This window comes from Lepus europaeus, chromosome 14 (genome assembly GCF_033115175.1).
Source record: "Lepus europaeus isolate LE1 chromosome 14, mLepTim1.pri, whole genome shotgun sequence".
In the NCBI taxonomy this organism is placed as follows: Eukaryota; Metazoa; Chordata; class Mammalia; order Lagomorpha; family Leporidae; genus Lepus; species Lepus europaeus.
This window is the reverse complement of record NC_084840.1, coordinates 53,130,090-53,150,261: the sequence shown is the minus strand read 5'-3', so window position 1 is coordinate 53,150,261 and position 20,172 is coordinate 53,130,090. Positions and strand designations below refer to the sequence as shown.

The 20,172-nt window shown below is 48.3% G+C and overlaps 1 protein-coding gene across 2 annotated transcripts; it reads left to right on the top strand.

Annotated features, from left to right (window-relative positions):
* Positions 1–10,793: 10,793 nt before the first annotated feature.
* Positions 10,794–16,162, top strand: IRF2BP2 (interferon regulatory factor 2 binding protein 2). Of its 2 annotated transcripts, none has more exons than XM_062210634.1 (2): positions 10,794–11,889; positions 12,537–16,162. In XM_062210634.1, the coding sequence occupies exons 1-2, from the start codon at positions 10,875–10,877 to the stop codon at positions 13,250–13,252; spliced, it is 1,731 nt and encodes a 576-aa protein (XP_062066618.1). In that variant the 5' UTR covers positions 10,794–10,874; the 3' UTR covers positions 13,253–16,162. The 2 variants fall into 2 exon arrangements, with proteins under 2 accessions (XP_062066618.1, XP_062066616.1); XM_062210632.1 differs by having other exon boundaries at positions 10,795–11,937.
* The last annotated feature ends 4,010 nt before the right edge of the window (positions 16,163–20,172 follow it).

Below are 20,172 nucleotides of genomic sequence, written 5' to 3'. Positions count from 1 at the left end.
GCTGTCTGGAGTAGCAATACTACCTTTTAACATGAGGATTACTGTTCTTACTTCGTAAACAAAAATGCTCAATCTGAGGTGTTGAAACTCTACCTTAGAATTATTTAAATTATACTACGTATGGAAAGCTTAAAAAAAGAAACCGACTTTCTTCTCTATGCTGGCTTTACTGTCTTCAACTAAAATATCATAATGTATATACCATAAGAAAAGCATAAAAGGAAGATTTACAAGTTGTATTCTGGGTCTGCAAAGTGAATGTTTTAAAAGGACTCTGTTACGCCTGGCCTGTTTGTCTTCTTCCAGACTAGTTTCTCATTGTATATAATCTCTGGGAAATTTCCTAATAAAACAGACAATTGAAAAATAATTCCCAGAAAATTAAGTGGGATGAGATCTTAAAAAAATTTTTTTTAAGTATCACCCAACACCATCCTGATGCATGTTAAGAATCCTGCTGGTTCCCAAGAAATATTAAAGCATTGACTAACATGCGGTCTACAAGAAGGCAAATGTAGGTTTTCAAGTCAATTACCTTTGTTTGGCTCTCACAGATAGTGGTGCCTATAAAATGAACTCTTCATGATCAGAGGGGGCACGTGGAACGAGGGCAGAACACTCAGGTTTTAACGTAGCCAGGCCCATGCTGTGCAGTACAGCAATGTAGTGCAATTCTCCAATCCATGAATCAGAACCTCCTCAAAACACAAGGGGTCTAACTCGCATCTTCCGTGTTAGGAGGAATTGACGTCTTTCTGAGTCAGAAGAAAACTCAACTCATCTGGTCTTTCATTTATTTGTCCTGTAATCCGCCGCCAGCCTTCATTCCAAAAGGAGCAGAGGTGAATGAAACATTCCTGTTTAATTTTACTGGGGAAACCACACTCCTTGAAGGTGAAAACTTCTTAGAGGAGCAATACAACTCAGAAGCAGGAACACCACTGTTCTGGAGAATCGATGATTTTTAGATAATTTATGTCTATGTTGAAGTGCCTGACTGTGGTTATGAACTGTGACAAGGCTCAGAGAATTGTCCATAATAAGCCCAGCACTCACCCAGTCTCTGAACTTAGGCTACACTGTGGACACTGCACAGAGTGTCATGTGTGTTGTAATTACTTGGAACCGAAGAGGCTGGCTTGGACACCCACCACATGAAAATAATCAGGAGGCTGTTTGCCAACAGAATACAACTTCAAAGGTTGGGAATGCAGATTTCTGAGTCTAAACCACTTGCGAGCATCCCAAAAAAGCATGTCCTGACATGTTTGCAGTCTAAGAGGGCTTTGGCATTCCAGGCTTTTAAAAGAATGCCTCCTGTTAAAGCTATGAGGGGCTGCTTATCCTTTTCCATTCTCTGAATTCAAGGAATCTGAAAGTCTGATTCTGGACCATTCATTTCAAAATGCATTGAGTGGTCTTTAAATGAAAAGACAAATATTATGTGTTGGGTTTTTTTGTTTTGTTTTGTTTTTGAAGAATAATTAAAATTAAACAAATTCTACACATAAGTACCCCCTTTTTAAAAAAAATGGAATTTAGGCCGGTGCTGTGGCTCACTAGGCTAATCCTCCGCATTGCGGCACAGGCACACCGGGTTCTAGTCCCGGTCGGGGTGCCGGATTCTGTCCCGGTTGCTCCTCTTCCAGGCCAGCTCTCTGCTATGGCCCGGGAGTGCAGTGGAGGATGGCCCAAGTGCTTGGGCCCTGCACCCCATGGGAGACCAGGGGAAGCACGCCAGCCGTGGCGGCCATTGGAGGGTGAACCAACAGCAAAGGAAGAGCTTTCTCTCTGTCTCTCTCTCTCACTGTCCACTCTGCCTGTCAAAAATAAAAAAAAAAAAAATAGAATTTAAGAAATTTCATTGTTTTCCCATAACAGACCCAAATAAATGAAAGTCATGTAGAAAGTTATGAATGTAACATCTCATCCTAGTTAACAAAGTCACAACACATATGAAAACATCAGAATTCCTTGAATTTACTCATAACATCCTTTATAAATTCAGTATACAGCCAGCAAAGGAGCCACACTGCTACTAAGCACTAGAATCCTGGGTGAGAATTAAAAAAAAAAAAACAACCTAAAAACAAGTTTCCACATCCTGCTGATCGATCTATCCAGCCAAATGCCTGTCAGTGTATGCAACTATTTTTTGTTTGTTTCTTCCTTCAACTGAGTACCTCTTGAATAATCTGAAAGGCCCAAGGATAGTATTAAATCTTTGCCTGTTTTATATATATGGCAGTCCCTGTGGAAAGAAAGGTGCAAATACTTTCCACAAGCCCCAAAACAATTTTGTTGGGCATATTAATGCTGATATGAATGTTTTGCCCTGGCTCATTTAAACTAAGTATAGACCATGGTTTAGCCACTCCTAGCCTGGGATCTGAGCCCAAACCAAGCAGACATGATGTTCTCAGATGATGTGATGATCCGGTAGCCATTCAACCTCACAACTTTATTCGGAATGGCACAATGCCCCAAATAATGGGAAGGCATTCACTGCTAGTCTTTCTGCATTGTTTTTGTGATCCTGTGTTGGTCAGAAGAATCTTGGAGTTGAGATCGCCAAATTCCCCTGTATTCCCATTACTTCCACCTACCACATGAGGAGGGGTTGGAGCAGAAATGACCTCAAGGTTGGCACCCCCTCCCCCTTTGAAGAAAAACACTGGCTCCAGAGCACCCAAGTGGCCCGCCTCAGGACATACGCCAGGTGTATGAAGAACCTATGGTCACTTGGTGATCTGCATGGATACTTACACATATGTAAGAAAGAACCTCTAAAGAATATATAAACAAGCAGCAGCCCATCAGGGGGCTAAAGAACTGTACTTTGGGAAGCCTGAATTCAAGCAGTTACTTAATTGCACATTTGCTTTGTTTCAAGGCAAATTCCTCAATCGTCTTGGTGCCTTCAGTTATAAATTCGTAGGGAGTAGATGCTGATGTTCTTATTCATCGCTAAGAATAATGAATTGACAATTGACCTGATAATGATAGATGATAGATAGATAGAAGTAGATAGATAGACAGAAGTAGATAGAATAAAAGCAGTCTGACAAATGTTTAAAATCTAGCTACTAGGGCTGGCGCTGTGGCGTTGCAGGTAAAGCCGCTACCTACAGTGCTGCATCCCATATGGGCACCAATTCGAGTCCCAGCTGCTCCACTTCCGATCCAACTCTCTGCTATGGCCTGGGAAAGCAGTGGAAGATGGCCCAAGTGCTTGGGCCCCTGCACCCACATGGGAGACTGGGAAGAAGCTCCTGGCTCCTGGCTTCTGGCTTCGGATCCACGCAGCTCCAGCCATTGTGGCCAACTGGGGAGTGAACCAGGGGATGGAAGACCTCTCTCTCTCTCTCTCTCTCTCTCTCTCTCTCTGCCTTTCCTTCTCTCTCTGTATAGCTCTGACTTTCAAATAAATAAATAAATAAATAAATCTTTTTTTAAAAAAATCTAGCTACCTGTTAAATGCTAGAAGATAACAGTCCCCAGGAAGCTTGTGTGTGTGTGTGTATGTGTGTGTGTGTGTGTGTTTCCCAGGCATGCTTCAGAACCAACTTCCTCACTCAGGAATTTGCTTGAAGGGCTGGGAAACTTGCCAGCAAGCCCATCAAAGTTCATTGGTATTTGCATTTTAGCTGTCTGTGACATGCTTTTCAGTAAACACACTATATTTAGGCAATCACTTTAGGGAATCCACTTCTATAATCCATCTACCAATGGTCTCTTGCTAGAGCTCAAACCTACCCTGTCTGCTCCCATGTATGTATTTTCTTCTTCCCTACATGAACTTTAGTCCTGGGTGTGAGTCTTAATTCTCAATGGTTTTGTATGCCCCCGGCAAAGAGGTATTACTATGTGGTCACAGGAGTAGATGTGCTAATGCATACAGAAATCCACTCCAATTAATAAATTACAGACCACAATTAATCTTTTTAAGTTTTCCTTCTTTCTGCAGGGAGCTTTCTGTGTCTCTTCTATCAATAAAACTGACTACTGCCCTGCTCCCCCAAAAATGTAAGGGTGAAAGAATTTTATTGTTAAACGTTTAATTTTTGAGGGATATCATTGGGATATGCTCTATACATAGAAAATAATTGTCTTTTTTGCAAAGTATATTAGACTAAAGTAAGCCACCAAAATAGATTATTGAAACTTCATCGATAGAGGTCAGTTTTTCCTGCTGAATGGCATTTCTTTTGCAAATTATATTTTCAGTTGGTCAAGAGAAAGTCAAATCTACATTGTATTGGCTTCTATTTCTTAATAAATGAAAACTATCACAATGAAAGCTTATTTAAATAAGTTATGATTATTTTGTATTCTGTAGCCCCTCTATAACCATGAAATTCTGTGCAAAATGTGGTTACATGCTTCTTTTCTTTTCAGTGCCCTGTAGCTCCTTGTATTTACTTGTCTGAGTGCAAAGTTGTCAGGGCTGGAGTCCTACAACAGGAATTAAGGGACTTAATGAGTGTTTCTTCTGCTTTCTACTGTTTTAATGAGGTCAAAAAGAGTTGGAGGTACAGCATTCCAATTTGGTGAATGCCAAAATCTTTTCATCACCCAAGTCCCAGAACTGTCATTTATCCTAGCAGCAAATCAATTTTTATCAAAGGCTCATAAAGACCAGCACAGAATGGTTTGCCATTTGAAGGAACCTCCCACTAGACATGGTATTGTGGCACCTGTTCCTCACCTCTATCATCTCCCTTGTATCTGTTGTGAATGTTTACTTTTCTTTGGAATAAGTGTTCTATGAGCTATACTAGAATTCTCCTTTTTCCTATAAATACAAATAAACAAATCATAATATTCTTTTAGTTAACACTCACAAATATTAACTTTTTGTTAAGCCTCAAAACTGTGCTTACATGATTTGTAAACTTGCAAAATGCAAATAGAAAATTATAGACTACATTGTTAGACAACACAATTCATACTTGGATTTCAGCTCTGATATTCACCTTTTTTTTTTAAAGATTTATTTATTTATTTGAAAGGCAGAGTTACAGAGAGAAAGAAAGAGATCATCCATCTGCTGGTTCACTCCCCAAATGGCCGCAATGGGGCTAGGCCAGGCCGAAGCCAGGAGCCAAAAGCTGCTTCTGGGTCTCCCACATGCATGCAGGGGCCCAAGGACTTGGGCCATCCCCCGTTGCTTTCCCAGGCGCATTAGCAGGGAGCTGGGGGGGGAAGTGGAGCAACTAGGAATCAAACCAGTGTGCATATGGGATGCCAGCACCACAGGCTGTGGCTTTAACCCACTGTGCCACAGTGCCAGCCCCCATTCACCTTTAATGTCGCTTTAGGGAAGTCACTTTATCTTTAATGCTTCAAGTTTTTAGTTTCTGAAAAGGATGCCAATGTTATAGAAATTATGCTTGAAATACCTTTTTTAAAATGTCCATATGGAAGACATAATAAATACACTATCATATGATTCTTGAACCTTTTAGAATTGTTACATCCTTGACTTTTTTTCAAACTCCTTACTACTGAATGTGTAAGAAACACAATGAATGTGTATGTAAGAACATATATAAGAAATATAACAGGTAAACTAATGAGAGAAAGTTTATCATTTTACTATTTAAAAAATTCTCCATGAAGTTAATTCATTATTTTGTCAGCATCTTTCTACTGATTTCTTCTAAAGGATCTCAGTGTCTTAAAAATAAGTCAAACCCACAGCCAGATATTATTCCAGAAAAGTGCATTTCATCCTGCTCTCTTCAAAAAGTCAATAGGAAGGTTCTGGCATCAAATGGCTGTTGAATCCCTTCCAGTTCTCCTACAAATTTCCTTGCAGACTGAGCCAGTGTGTGACCTCAATCTCTCCTTTGTCTGTTTTGTCTGCTTTTCACTTAGCTCTTTAAATTCTGACACAGTAAGTAGTTAACCTACATCAAGACCCTGAATTTTGCTCTAAATGGGGATCTGTACATATGTTGACACACAGGCTGGTGACTAACAGCTTCAGTGTATAATATGTGGATGATTAACAGGCCCTGTGATTTTATTTGGCCTGATTCTTAGACTCTCCACAGAGAGTTATCTCCTCTACATGCAAAAGTCTCTTTAATATGCGAATACTCTCTGTGCTCTGGGGAGACAGACTACAGAAGAGGTCAAACAGAGGGAAAGTTATTTCTAAAAAAGAATACTTGCCATTTGAAAAACAGTGGCATTTTCTCATAAAGCGCTGACTTCGGAGAAAAGCACTCATATCAGTTATTGCAGGTCATTTATGTCGGGCTGCTCCATGTATGCCTAGATTTAACCACCTAAACAAATGTGTTCAAACATACACACAAGTATTTATAACTTTTTTTTTTTAAGTGGGAAAGCCCTGAATATTACATGCGCTCTCCTAGTCTTATGGCACTTGTACCCAGGCACTAGAGCCTGATGTGATGTTCATAGAAATCTGAATGACATGTGGCTGCATTTTTTTTCTTCTTTCAAATATGCTAGGGTCATAGTTTAAGAAGCTTTCTTATGGTTGCAACATCAAGTTATGTAAAGAGGCTGCACTCTCAAGAATGAAGGCTGTGATTCAACATCTGGATAGAGGGTGAAACCCGTGAACCCAGCGGTCCCTGGGAACGCCACCTCCTGGGCAGCAGCCACAAGCTGCTGGGGGCTTGGGACTGCATCCCCCTGCTCCTGTGTCTTGGGGGCAGAGTTCCATCAGGGCTCTCTGGTGGCAACCCTTTCTTTTTACTTCCCTATGGACTGTCAGTACAGGGTTGCAGTGTGCTAACCAGAGCAGCTGGACCAGAGGAAGCCCTGGGGACCCTATTCCCATTTTTAGATGTTAAATGCTCACATGGTAGAAGCCTGTGTAAATCTCACTGCAGGGAGGTGAGATCTGTTCTACCCCCTGAGCTATTGCTCCCTTTGGTTTGCCTTCCGGGCACTCACTCTCCAGTACTCCTGCTTTTTCATGGTGTCCTACTGAAATGCTTTCCTTTTACTTCTAAACTAGGATCTTTATTTAAAAAAAAAAAAAAAAAAACTACAAAATTGCAGCTAGAAAGGACGACTGCTTTCTCTAGTCTCAGCAGGAGTCGTCCCCCCCACAGAATAGTTCCTTCAGTTCTTAAGACAAATTGCAACATTTCAGTGCTCTGGTTCAAAGCCAACCTCAACCCACTGCTTCACTGACACTTGGCGCAGGATCTGCCTGCCTGTCCACGTATCAGTGTGTAAGAGCTGGCTGCAGCCAACCTGGTAACCTTGGCTCTGTGGCGAAGATGATCATAATTCTCTTTGGAGAGGACCTGGAGCCTTAAGCAAGAGGGCAGAGTCTACGTGACTAAAACATACCAACTTCCTCTTTCATAAGTCATCACATGATGAACTACAATTACAATTCCTGCCTTGTCTCTGCGAATTGCAGACGCATTGCCTCACCCTAGAAACCCTGCTCCTGTGTGTGGAGGAGGCGGCTGTAACTGCTGCAGCAGCCGCTTTGGAAGGGATCCAACTCTAGTCTTCGCCGGGAGGGAAGGAGGGAGGGAGGGAGGGAGGGTGGTGGGTAGAAGACAAAAACAAAGCTATGTTTACTTAGCATACATCGATAAAGCTGCTTCAGAGCTACAGGAAAGGCCAGGCAGCATGAAAGACTTTTGACACAATATAAGGAATTGCTGCCCTGGATCCAGGTCCAGCCTTAACCCCCTTGATCCCGGATCCTTCAAGGCCAGGCTCAAGCCCAGAAATAAAACCGCCCTTCCATTTTCAAGCAGGCGTTTCAGTAGGGAAGTTACCACAACCCAGTTTCAACAGTAAGGTGGCGGGGTACATTCAAAAGGAAATGCTCTTCCTTTGGAGAAGAGGAGCTCTGTCCTACAAAGGTCCTGACTTCGGAGCTCTCCGGGCAGACACTGCCGTCGGGGATTCTATTCTGGGGTGGAGTGGCAGGTGCTCTCTGGAGGGCATTACAATGAGCAGGGAGCGCTTGCAGGTAAATAAGAATAATTAGGCCACCGTCCTAATGGCGAGTTGTTTTCATTGAATGCATGGGGTTCTCCAAAAGCTCCAGGAAAATGTGTATTACGAGAAACCTACGCATAGATTTCAAGTTCTTTCACACTCAAACTTTTCTTGTAACCCCGTTTTCCCACCGACTTTTTGAGGCCGCCCACTACGTTCCCAGCGGTGCTTCCCGAACCATCTTTTGAGGGCCCCGAGGAGGCTCAGGTCTGCAGCACAAACACCAGGCTTCATCCCCTGTGGGTGGCACAGGGTCGCTGAGCAGCGTGACCAGCAGGAGGTGCTCTATTGCAGTGGCCACAGCTGCTCCTGGGAGGGGATCCCGGCAGGCCACGTCCTCCCCGCAGGATGGCAAGTGCCAGGCAAGACCTGGACAGGGACGAGGAGACCCTTGGAGCAGACACGCCTCTGGAAGTCCCCGAGGGAAGACAGTCAAGGTTAGCCTCTCCAAACATCTAGACGTGGCAGCATGTTTTCTGCGCCATTTTCAAACAACTTTCCTGTGTTCTAAGCAGCTCCCTCCGTTGTCTCTCTATGGGTGCTTTTCCCTCTTCCTTGTAGTTAATCCTTTGAAAGAACCTGGCATTTTCAACAGCAACAACTAGGGAAACGTCAGCAGGATTTTTTCCCCTCCCTCTCCACCTACCAATCCAGTTGTAGGGATGATAACATAATTAGTACCCTGTTCTTCCCACACTTGACCAGCTCACTCCAGTCTCAGGGAGAGATGCGGGCCTGTGCTGCTGCTAGCCAAAGCAGCTCCAGAGATCGCTCTGACAAAGCCGCAACGTCAAAGTCCCAGCCGACAGCGCCCAAGCCCGCGTCTGTGAGCAGGACCAACGACCAACCCAGAGATTTACCACAACACACACCAGCTCCTCCTCCCGATTAAAGTGGGAACCTCATGCGCGCACTTCAATAGGGGCAGTCTGGCTGCCCACGGCGGAAGACAGGCGCGGGCCCGGCCGGCCGGGCTTTGGGGCCGCACCCCGCCTTCCCGCCAGGCAGGTCTGCACCCACCACGGTTAGGGCCGGACTGGGTGGCGCAGAGGGCGCAGGGCCGCCCCCTCCCGAGGCCCGCCCTGCGCCACGGCCGCGACCGAGCCAACCAGCAGGTCGCCCCCAGCGCCCGCGGGGACCCATCGAGGCGAGCAGGCCGCGCGCCCCGACCGCGCCAGCGCCACCCGCCACCTCGAGTCCAAGTTCGGGCCCGGGGGGCGGGGGCCTGCCGGGGGCGGAGCCTGCGCCGTGACGTCACGCCCCGCGCCTCGCTGGCCGTAGACCCCGGATCCCTGGAATGTGCATTCGTTCAATGAGGCCCCCGTGCCAGCGGCGGCGAGGCACGTTCGCGCGGAGCGTGCGCACTGGCGGCGGCGGGGGCCTGCGGCCCGCAGCCCCGCGCCCACGTCACGCGCTCGCCGCGCGGCCCTACATAAGGCGGCCGGGGCGGCGGGCGCGGCCGGGGCTCCGCTCAGAGGGCGGGCGGACGGGCGGTCTTGGTGTTCTGGAGCTCCCGGTCTGGACCGCGCTCCCTGTCCTTGCGGAGGGCTCCGTGGACAGCGCGCGAGCCAGCTGGCGGCATGACGACGCCGTGCGGTGCTTGGCAACAGTCGACTCTCCTGAGTTTGTGAAACCTGAGGGGCCTGGCGTGTCCGTCCCAGGGCAAATGCAAGTGCAAAGCGTTCCTGAGCGATTCTGTGCTCACGTGTCCAACATCTGGCTTTTAACTCCTCAAAAACCCCAAACTGAAGCACGCCAGACCTAGACCCTCCATCAAGCGTCTGACAGAAACCAAGTTACAAAGCGGCCCTGCCTTTATTAGTAGTATTATTTATTAGTTTTAGCACGACTCGACGGAAAGGGCACGCGCAGGGAAGCCAAATCCCGACTGAGGAGTCGGCAGAGCCGAGGCAACAGGGCAAACATCCCCGTGCAGCGGCGTGCTCACGTCAGGGACGCCGGCCGCTCACTGGAGGCGGCGCGACCCCGCGGAGCCGGCTCTCCCGGCCGCGTCCCTGCGCGCGGGGCGGGGGGGGGCGGCGAGGGAAAGCGCGTGCGCGTGCGCGCGGGAGGGCGGGCGCGCGCGCCAGGGGAGGGGGCCCGCGCAGGCGCCGTGCGAGGCTGTCGAAGAATCAAGTCTGTAGAAGTGGAGCGGCCGCGGCGAGCAGCAGCAGCGACAACCTAGGCGGCGGAGCTGAGGCGGGCTAGGCGCTGACGCGGGCGCTGGAGAGCAGCGACGCCAGGAGCTGTGAGAGAGCGGCAGAGCGACCCGGGGCCCGCGCCGCGCCCGAGCTTCACGCCGCTCGGCCGCCGCCGCCGCCGCCTCGGCGCGGCATGCCCCGCCGCTCGGGCTGAGCCTGCTCCGGCGGCCGCCCCCCGGCCCCGGCCCCCGCCCCCCCCGCGTCCTCCCCGCCCCCCGCCCCGCACTCCGTGCCGGCCACCGCCGCCGCCGCGACCTGCTGCGCTTCCCCGCGTCCGCGCGGCCCGTCTTCGCCCCGGTCTGGAGGCCCGCCGCGGCCCCGGCCGAGCCCCCGCCGCGCCGCCCCGCCGCGCCGCCCGCCCGCGCCCGCGCCCGCGCCCGCGCCGGCCGGGGGGACCTGCTGCCGCGGCTGCAGCCCCTCGCGCCGCGCCCGCCGCCCCTCGTGCACCGGGGGCGCTGCGCGGGCGCCGAGCCTTCGCGGGCTTTGCCGCCGCCGCCGCCGCCTCTGCGGCCGCCGCCGCCGCTGGTGGGGGAGACGCGGGGTTGGGGGGGGAGGAGGGCTCGCGCGGTGCCGGCGGGGGGCGGCGGGGCCCCCTCCTCCTCCTCCTCCTCCTCCACCACCTCCACCTCCTCCTCCTCCCCCGGCGCCGCGGGCTCCTCGGACATGGCCGCGGCGGTGGCGGTGGCGGCCGCGTCCCGGCGGCAGTCGTGCTACCTGTGTGACCTGCCCCGCATGCCCTGGGCCATGATCTGGGACTTCACCGAGCCCGTGTGCCGCGGCTGCGTCAACTACGAGGGCGCCGACCGCGTCGAGTTCGTCATCGAGACGGCGCGGCAGCTCAAGCGGGCGCACGGCTGCTTCCCGGAGGGCCGCTCCCCGCCCGGCGCCGCGGCCCCGGCCGCCGCCAAGCCGCCGCCGCTCTCGGCCAAGGACATCCTCCTGCAGCAGCAGCAGCAGCAGCAGCTCGGCCACGGCGGCCCCGAGGCGGCCCCTCGCGCCGCGCAGGCCCTGGAGCGCTACCCTCTGGCGGCCGCGGCGGAGCGACCTCCGCGCCTCGGCTCCGACTTCGGCGGCAGCCGCCCGGCCGCGGGCCTGGCCCAGCCTCCGACGCCGCAGCCGCCGCCTGTGAACGGCATCCTGGTGCCCAACGGCTTCTCCAAGCTGGAGGAGCCGCCCGAGCTGAACCGCCAGAGCCCGAACGCGCGACGCGGCCACACCGTGCCGCCCACCCTGGTGCCGCTCATGAACGGCTCCGCCACGCCGCTGCCCGCCGCGCTCGGCCTCAGCGGCCGCGCCGCCGCCTCCCTGGCCGCCGTGTCTGGAGCCGCGGCCGCCGCTGGCCTGGGCTCAGCGCAGCCCGCGGAGCTGGGCGCCCACAAGAGGCCGGCGTCTGTGTCCAGCAGCGCAGCCGTGGACCACGAGCAGCGGGAGGCGGCAGCCAAGGAGAAGCAGCAGCCGCCGCCACCGCCCGCGCACCGGGGCCCGGCCGACAGCTTGTCCACCGCGCCCGGGGCCGCCGAGCTGGGCGCCGAGGGCGCAGGCAAGGGCCGCGGGCCCGGAGAGCAGGACTGGGTCAACAGGCCCAAAACCGTGCGCGACACGCTGCTGGCGCTGCACCAGCACGGCCACTCGGGGCCCTTCGAGAGCAAGTTTAAGAAGGAGCCGGCCCTGACTGCAGGCAGGTTGTTGGGTTTCGAGGCCAACGGGGCCAACGGGTCTAAAGCAGGTAGGGGCGGCTGTGGAGCGAGGGGGCCTAGGGGAGAGGGTCGGAGAGCAGAGGAGGAGGGGTGGTTGCTTTTCATTCATCGTGCTACCCCAGCCCAGAAACAACAAACACCCAACTTCCTGATGTGCCTGAGGCGGAACCAGTGCTTAGTGGCAACGTGTTCATGTGCTGAAGCAGCATAACAGAGATGAGTCAGACGGGGCTGATAGGCACTGACACAGGCTTTTCCTTTCCCAGCACATTCTTGGATGGGAGCATGAGGGCACCAGTCACCTTTTAGCCTGTCGGGGGACTTTTTAACAATCACATGCACAGTTCAGACGGGGTACATGCATGCATGTGTGACACAGGCCCTGCCGTATTCGTGCCTTTTTCTGGGGCTTCCTTGCCTTTTTTTCCATCGGTGTCCTGCCTCAGAGCCCCCTAAGTTTAGATGATCAGGCTGCATGCAGCCACTGGGAACGGGCGTTTTGTCTGTGTGGTTTTCAGAGGGTAGAAATTCAGTAAGGAGTTTTTGGTTTGGTTTTAGCAAAAGTGCTTTCCAGTGCAACTTTCATTTATTCCCCCTTTTTTCCTTTTGTTTCCTAATTTTTTTCCAGTTGCAAGAACAGCAAGGAAAAGGAAGCCCTCTCCAGAGCCGGAAGGTGAAGTCGGGCCCCCTAAGATCAATGGAGAGGCCCAGCCATGGCTGTCCACGTCCACCGAAGGGCTCAAGATCCCCATGACTCCCACGTCCTCTTTTGTGTCTCCACCACCACCCACTGCCTCACCTCATTCCAACCGGACCACACCGCCTGAAGCGGCCCAGAATGGCCAGTCCCCGATGGCAGCCCTAATCTTAGTAGCAGACAATGCAGGGGGCAGTCATGCCTCGAAAGATGCCAACCAGGTTCACTCCACCACCAGGAGGAATAGCAGCAGTCCACCTTCTCCGTCCTCTATGAACCAAAGAAGGCTGGGCCCCAGAGAGGTGGGGGGCCAGGGGGCAGGCAGCACAGGAGGACTGGAGCCAGTGCACCCTGCCAGCCTCCCGGACTCCTCTTTGGCAGCCAGTGCCCCGCTGTGCTGTACCCTCTGCCACGAGCGGCTGGAGGACACCCACTTTGTGCAGTGCCCGTCCGTCCCTTCGCACAAGTTCTGCTTCCCTTGCTCCAGACAAAGCATCAAACAGCAGGGAGCTAGTGGAGAGGTCTATTGTCCCAGTGGGGAAAAATGCCCTCTTGTGGGCTCCAATGTCCCCTGGGCCTTTATGCAGGGGGAAATTGCAACCATCCTTGCTGGAGATGTGAAAGTGAAAAAAGAGAGAGACTCGTGACTTTTCGGTTTCAGAAAAACCCAATGATTATCCTTAACTAAAACTGCTTGAATTGTATATATATCTCCATATATATATATATCCAAGACAAGGGAAATGTAGACTTCATAAACATGGCTGTATAATTTTGATTTTTTTGAATACATTGTGTTTCTATATTTTTTTGACGACAAAAGGTATGTACTTATAAAGGCATTTTCTTCTTTTGTTAACGTTATTAGCATATCTTTGTGCTTTATTATCCTGGTGACAGTTACCGTTCTATGTAGGCTGTGACTTGCGCGCTGCTTTTTTAGAGCACTTGGCAAATCAGAAATGCTTCTAGCTGTATTTGTATGCACTTATTTTAAAAAGAAAAAAAAAAGCCAAATACATTTTCTGACATTGTAAGATTGCCTTACTGTCTGTTATTCCTTATTGCTGGCCCCCTTCTCAGGGTGGAGGCCAGTTGGTGGAGAAGGAAAGGAGATGAGTGATGAAAGGGGCACTGTTGGCAAGTGGGCATGCCACTGGAAACATCACCAGGTTTACCCCAAAACGTCGTCCTTAGAGGAATAGGCAAATGGATTTTTAATCTCTCTGTTTTGTTCTTAAAGTTCAGTTCTTGGGATATCGATGACAGTCTGAGAGGTGCTGCTGAGAGATTTTTAGGATTGTGTGGCTTTTGGGGCTGAGGGGTAGTTTTTTTATTTTTTTTAAGGCAAAGTTGACCGCTGTTCACTGTCCACGTGATCAGTTGTAAGATTACAATGCTGCATGCTAGTTGGTTACATAATACACAGTTCCAGTGATGGGAGGCGGTTAGAATGGATGGTGGTGTGCACAAGATGGCACTGCCATCTTTGAGCAGAGCCTGGCTCTGCAGCGCCACTTCATCGCTAAACACCCTAGAGCTCTGTTTGTTGTTGCTGTTGTTTCCTTTGAAGGAGTCCTGAGAGAAGTTAACAGTCCAGGTGAACTTGGAGATTGTGGGATTGGTTTTGTTTCTGTTTTGTGTTTTGTTTTGTTTTTTATCATTTACCTGTAGTGCTATTGCTGTTGATACTATCACCTACACCCTGTTTCTAGTGAGTGCTAAATACAGTATGGTACAATGACAGTAACAGCCGCTGTGGTGCTGCCAGGACTGCCCGTGGGCATATCAGTGACAGCCCGAATGTGGGTGGAGGAAGCCTGTAATTTCCTTCTTACATGTATTTGAAATATCAACTGAATAATACTGTTCTGGGGGAAAAAGTGATAAACTAGTGAAAATGAAAGAAATTAAGGGTTTTTACATAATAGACAGGCCCCACCTCTCAAACTATTTTTAGAAGCCTTTTGTAAACTAATTTCTTTTGATCACTATTTTGCATCAGTAAAATGATTTTTTTAAACCAATAAATCATCAGTTACTAGAAATAGTTGTCTCACAGTGATACTGGTTTTTCTTTTGTGCTGTTATGATTTAACATTGACAGGAACACTTAAATCCTTAGGTTCAGGCGTTTGTAACTTGGCCTTCTAATTAGGCTGGATCATGGTTTCTAGGACTACTACAGTTTATGTTATCATTCAGAGACTAGCTTCTGTTTCAAGTTGAAAACAGGTTATTATTACAAACCTTGGGTTCTTTTTTAGTTATGTGTTTATCTTTTTTTTTAATTTGCTAAAATATTTTTTAATGGTCAAGTTACTAACACTTGAAAATCAGATACTGCACCAAATACAGTATTTTCTCGTAGTGTTTTTAATGAGTGCACCTATTGATGCCGTGCAAATTCATGTTACCGGTCATTGTTATATTAACAGACAGACTTGCATGAGTAGCCAGTTTGTTGTTACACCTTCTGTTTTTAAAATTGGAGTATATATGATTCAGATCAGACTGGTCTCTTTTATGTGAATACACACATGCAAAAACACAGAGTCAGTTTTACATACCCGTAAAGACATTTGTAAAGAATTCAACTGTCATGGTCTGTTGTGTAAGTGTGTATCTAGGCACTTTATTATAAACTGGAATTTGACCTCATAGATGTTACGACTTGATCAGTCATTTGACCTAATTTGTGGTAGCTGTCTGTATGTTTTGCAATCTTAATACAGATAAGCTTTCCCAAAAGATCAATAAAGAACCCTCCTGCTTGTTACGGAGAAGTCTGTCCAGCTGTGGAAAAGGACGCCTGTGTTTCTCTGTGCTGTTGTAGGCGGAGAATATGCACCGTTTCAAAGGGCTGCTTATTAAAGTTACTGCTGTTAAAAAACAAGATTTGCAGGAGTCGGGACTGGCCCTCGGGTGGCCTTCGTGGAAGGCTGGAGGCTGCAAAGCGTTGATCTGGGTTCTCTGGCCTTCTCTTAACGTTAAAAAGTTAACACTGGGACATGGGTTTGATCTTTTGTTGTACCTGATGACAGTGCAGAGATTCTCCACAGCTGGATGAAAACGTCAGAAAGCTACTTACTGTACGTGGGCAGTATCAGATTTCAGATCCTAGTATTTCAGCTGTGCTTTTCATACTCAAGAATATTAGGGGATGGGGGTGTTGAGGCTTTCCCTTTTTTGCTTTAATGATTTATAGAACTTAACAGATGTACTGTCTTTCATGTGGCCTCACATTTAAAGTTATGAAAACCTACACATACATGGTTTACAACTTTTACTATATACCTTTCCTTGGCCACCAAGTATTTTAAAAGTGTGCCACCTTTTAACCTTTACTTTTTTTAAGTTGAAGGTGATACTTTTTCTACATATGATGAAACTCATGTCAACTGAAGTGAGTGTAATCTCAGATATCAACATTATTATATTTTAAAATCACGCTATGGAAATATCACCTGCATTCTGTCATTTGTCAGATTTACAGTACCTTTTTTTCTTTAACTTTTAGCATTAAATAAAAATAAAATTGGGAGCACTGAACATTTTCTGAGGCCTTTTTTTAACTATTAAGAGTAAGCTTAGAATGGCTTTTGTTTTAATCACTAATGGCAATGTGACTAAAGAATGTGTGGTTTGGGGTAGGGTTTTGACTGGACCTGCAGGAAAAGAATAGGAGATAAAAGACTAAAAGACATGGAACAAAAAGGCAACTGATGGTAGAAAAAAAAAAAAAGTGCTAGGGACTGGGGAAAGGGCAACAGGATAGGGGATCAGATAAAAGAGCCGAACAAAGTACAGCTAGAAAGCACTTGTTTATTTTTCAACTAGCAGGAGAGCCAGCCATTCTGCAGTAGTAGATTGGAAGGAGAAGATAGTAACCTCGATGCTGAAAAGACTGTCAAGACCTGGAGCTGCTCTTTGGAAAGCTTCGTAATAAAACAGCCGTGTTGGGCCATAGGAAATGCACTGGAGACAAAAAGTGGAGGAGAAAGCCTACACTTGGGAAAGCTTTGGAATGATGTGTGAGCCAAAGCCATGTGTGAGCTTTAGTGATATCCTGAAACCTAAATTTACAAAGAGAAAAAGATACAAAGCACGGAGGTACATTTTAAAACCACTGCCTACTATCATATAGCAAGAAACTTCCTAGATGCTACAGCTCTTACTCTTTATTGATCAATGGCTTGGCAGACTTCTCTGTGAAAGGAAGTTGAGAGATTTCTATAAAAGAGTTTGAGGCTAGGATATACATAGACCTATGGTATGTTTTAAATTAAACATTGAGTGTGTGCTTGAATTTTCATTAGGGGTGGTCCAGTAACATGGGCGGCCCATCACCGTATTTTAACAGTCTTCTCAGTAGCCTGTTTAAGGCAGCTTTCAAGAAACTATACTTACTAAGTTACAGATTATACAACACGACTTTTCATTTATTAATTAGGTTAAAAGGCAAGCTATTAATGAGTTTTCTAACTTAAAACTGAACATTTAAACTTCATGAAATTTAAAAATAGTGTAACTTGCAGGAGTAATTTTTAAAATTTCAAAAGCTCTTTCCAAAGATAAACTTTAATGATTGCATTCAGTTCCCAGTTAAAAACAAACAAACCAGACTCTTGATGTGGCAGATGTCTTTGTTTATTCCCCAAAGGGGAGCAAAAGTTAAAAGGAAAATATGGAACTCCTTTTAATTCCTAGACTTTTAAGTCCCTCTTTGCTCAAAGTGGTTTTGCATATGATTTATAGATGGTTTTATTTGGCCAGTGAAGAGTAAAACGTTTCTCTTCCTGATTCCTAAGTGTATGCGTGGAATCATTCAGAAAAATGGTTCAGTTGTGTTAGGCCACTGAAAGTCCTGAGTCACCCTCATTTGCTTGCCTTTTGTTCGTAGGGAACAGTGTGAGAAGACACGCCTTTCCTCTGTCACAGACAAGATCAGATGCACCAATGAATGGAATACATATTTACCCACTTCATCATCTGGGGTTCTCCAAATGGGGGGAGGATGCCTTAACTCCTTCAGTGCCACTGGTTGGGCCTCTCACATGCAAATAAAAATTAAGGGTGTTAGTTTCCAGATTATCCACTACCTATCAAGACCCCTTATTGCTGTTTTTGTTGGCAGCTTGCATTTTCCCTAATATTTCTGAACCCCTCATTGCAAATCGAAAGGCACAAAAGTAGACAATTTGTAAATTACTTAAGAGGCTGAAGATGGAAAATTACTGGGTTTATGGGTTATCTGTGGATTCCACTATTAATCCCCAGGTAAATCGATAAGCAGGGATATCTACACTATTCCTATTTATCATTAACGAATTCATTTATACCTAATTTAACTGAACTTCTTAAAATCTATCAGCATATCTCTTCCTCCTGTCAACACAAGCTAAAATGCTTGACTTAAAACAGCTTTCCTTTGATTTGTTAATTCAAAGTATAACTTACTTTTTAAAAGATTATACAATTAAAATGTTTTTAAAAACTGTATTTATCTTTAAGAGAGAGACATCTATATTTGCACTGACTTTTATCTTAGAATAGCGTGGGCTTCTACATGGCCCTGAGCAACATAAAACCAACCCACAGAAAAAGTACTGGAGGGCAAAAAGTATACCATAGGCAAATCATTTGGAGTCATTTAGACATTGAATCCTAGAAGCGATTCTTTTATTGAATCTAAAAAACACTAGTAAGATTTCCTTATTAGAACAGCCCCCCTAGAATGACATAAGCAGTTTACGATACAGGTCTGAAAGTTCCTTTGCGGAAAGGTGGAATGGCCCTTGACAACTCACTAGCTCAAAACCGGAATAGCGAATCTGAAGTACAAGCAAAATTTATCACAAAATCACATGAGAAGCCTTAGGACATATTTCCTCCTGGGTCAGATGCGGTCTGGAGACTAGACTGCAGGATTCCTTGTTTAAATGGAGAGCATCAGCACACGGGTTGATCTCATGCTTTGAATGGGCGTTAGAAGTTGGATTGCATAATCTAAAGAGCCTGGAGCAGCTGGCCAGAGACCCTTGATGCTGAGATAAGACATCCTGTACGGGGCAATAAAGTCACATTTGAATATTTCTAACTAGAGTTTGCATTTTGGGGGAAATGAACGACATTACATAATCTCTAGATCCCATCACTTACCACTTTTACTTAGCAATTAGTATTTCTAAGTATTTATATCATCACTGCCAATTAACATTCAGATGCCTGTGAGGGCCCAGCAAGCGTCACACGTAACTCATGAGTCAGGTTTTGTCGTGTAGGCACTCAGCAACTTCAGCTACATATTTAGGTCACTGCCAGTTTCTCTGCTATTTAGAAAACATCTTTCCTGCGGCAGTTCAGATAGATTAGTTTGAACTCTGTATGTGGCTCTGTATGCCTCCCGGAAGTCAAAACAAAAACAGAAATCCCAGAAACTGCATTTCATTAGCGCTGAGAGCTGCCCTTCACCGTATGCAAAGAGGTTACTGAGAGTGAACCCTGAATTACTGAGCTTTTACCTTCCTTTACGGGATGATTTTTTTTTTTTTTTAATATTTGCCTTGCTAGTAGGATCCTGCAGAGCCGTGATACGCAGGAGGAGGGGCTATCCGGGTCGGAATAAATCGGCACTTTCTTTACACTCAGCCAAGTTCGCCCCGGCCTGACAGCGTAGCCTGTAAGCTGCAGTACAGGAAAAGGCTGCTACACCCAGGCTGAAAGCCCTTTTTGTTATTGTTATTTCCGCCTGCAACCAGCGAGCCAATTAGCTTTTCTGGTGATAAAAGATAGATTGATTGTACCCTCACATACGACTGAAATCAGAATTTCACAGGAGGGTCACAGTCATTAGGCAAGTTTGGGAAGACTATGATCTTAACACGCAGCATCTGGGTCCTCGCTGTGACTAGTTAACACCTTTCCAGGCAGGCACCTCCGGGCAGGGGCTGGACAGCTCGGAGTCCCGGGCTCTGGGAATGGTGTCTGCCTCGCGGGGCAAGTGGTGACAAGAGTTAACAGCGCCTTGGTTTCCTTCCAGGAGTCTGGGGAGTATAATCAAGGCTAACTCGTACTTGGGAGAACCGAGTCTCTTCCTAGAACTTAGACCTGCACGATGCGGACACAGGAGCACAGCCCCCCGTGCGGAGGCCGCCAGGCCCGGCGTGCAGCTGTCCCCATCAGCCACCACGCCGTCTCCACGAGGGACAGCCCGAACACCGAGGCTCGGTGAGCCCGGCAAGTCCCGCTCGCACTCCCCCCACGCTGTGAGTCGTCGTGTTTTAAAAGCCAGAAAGCCTGCAGCTCCGCCAAGCCCTGTTTACAGCAGGGGAAGGAAGGGGGAGGCGGCGCCGCCGCTCCGCAGCCGCCTGCGACTGGTCCACGCGGGGCCCACGCCGCGGCCTCCGGGGCGGGCCCTCGGACTCGCGCCGCGCCCGCCGGCCCTTGATTCCAGAACTTTTCCGCGGCCCGGGGCTGCGCCGACTCCCTGTCGCGTCCTGGCGCACGTGGAGCCGCGCGACCCCGGGCAGGGCAGCGGCGGGCCGGGGCGGGGCGCGCGGGCCCG

Excerpts from the sequence above, each read along its gene's own strand:
- IRF2BP2 (XM_062210632.1), top strand. The coding sequence starts at position 10,875 with ATGGCCGCGGCGGTGGCGGTGGCGGCCGCGTCCCGGCGGCAGTCGTGC. Across the intron at positions 11,938-12,536 it reads GGCCAACGGGTCTAAAGCAG|TTGCAAGAACAGCAAGGAAA; the intron begins GTAGGGGCGGCT and ends ATTTTTTTCCAG.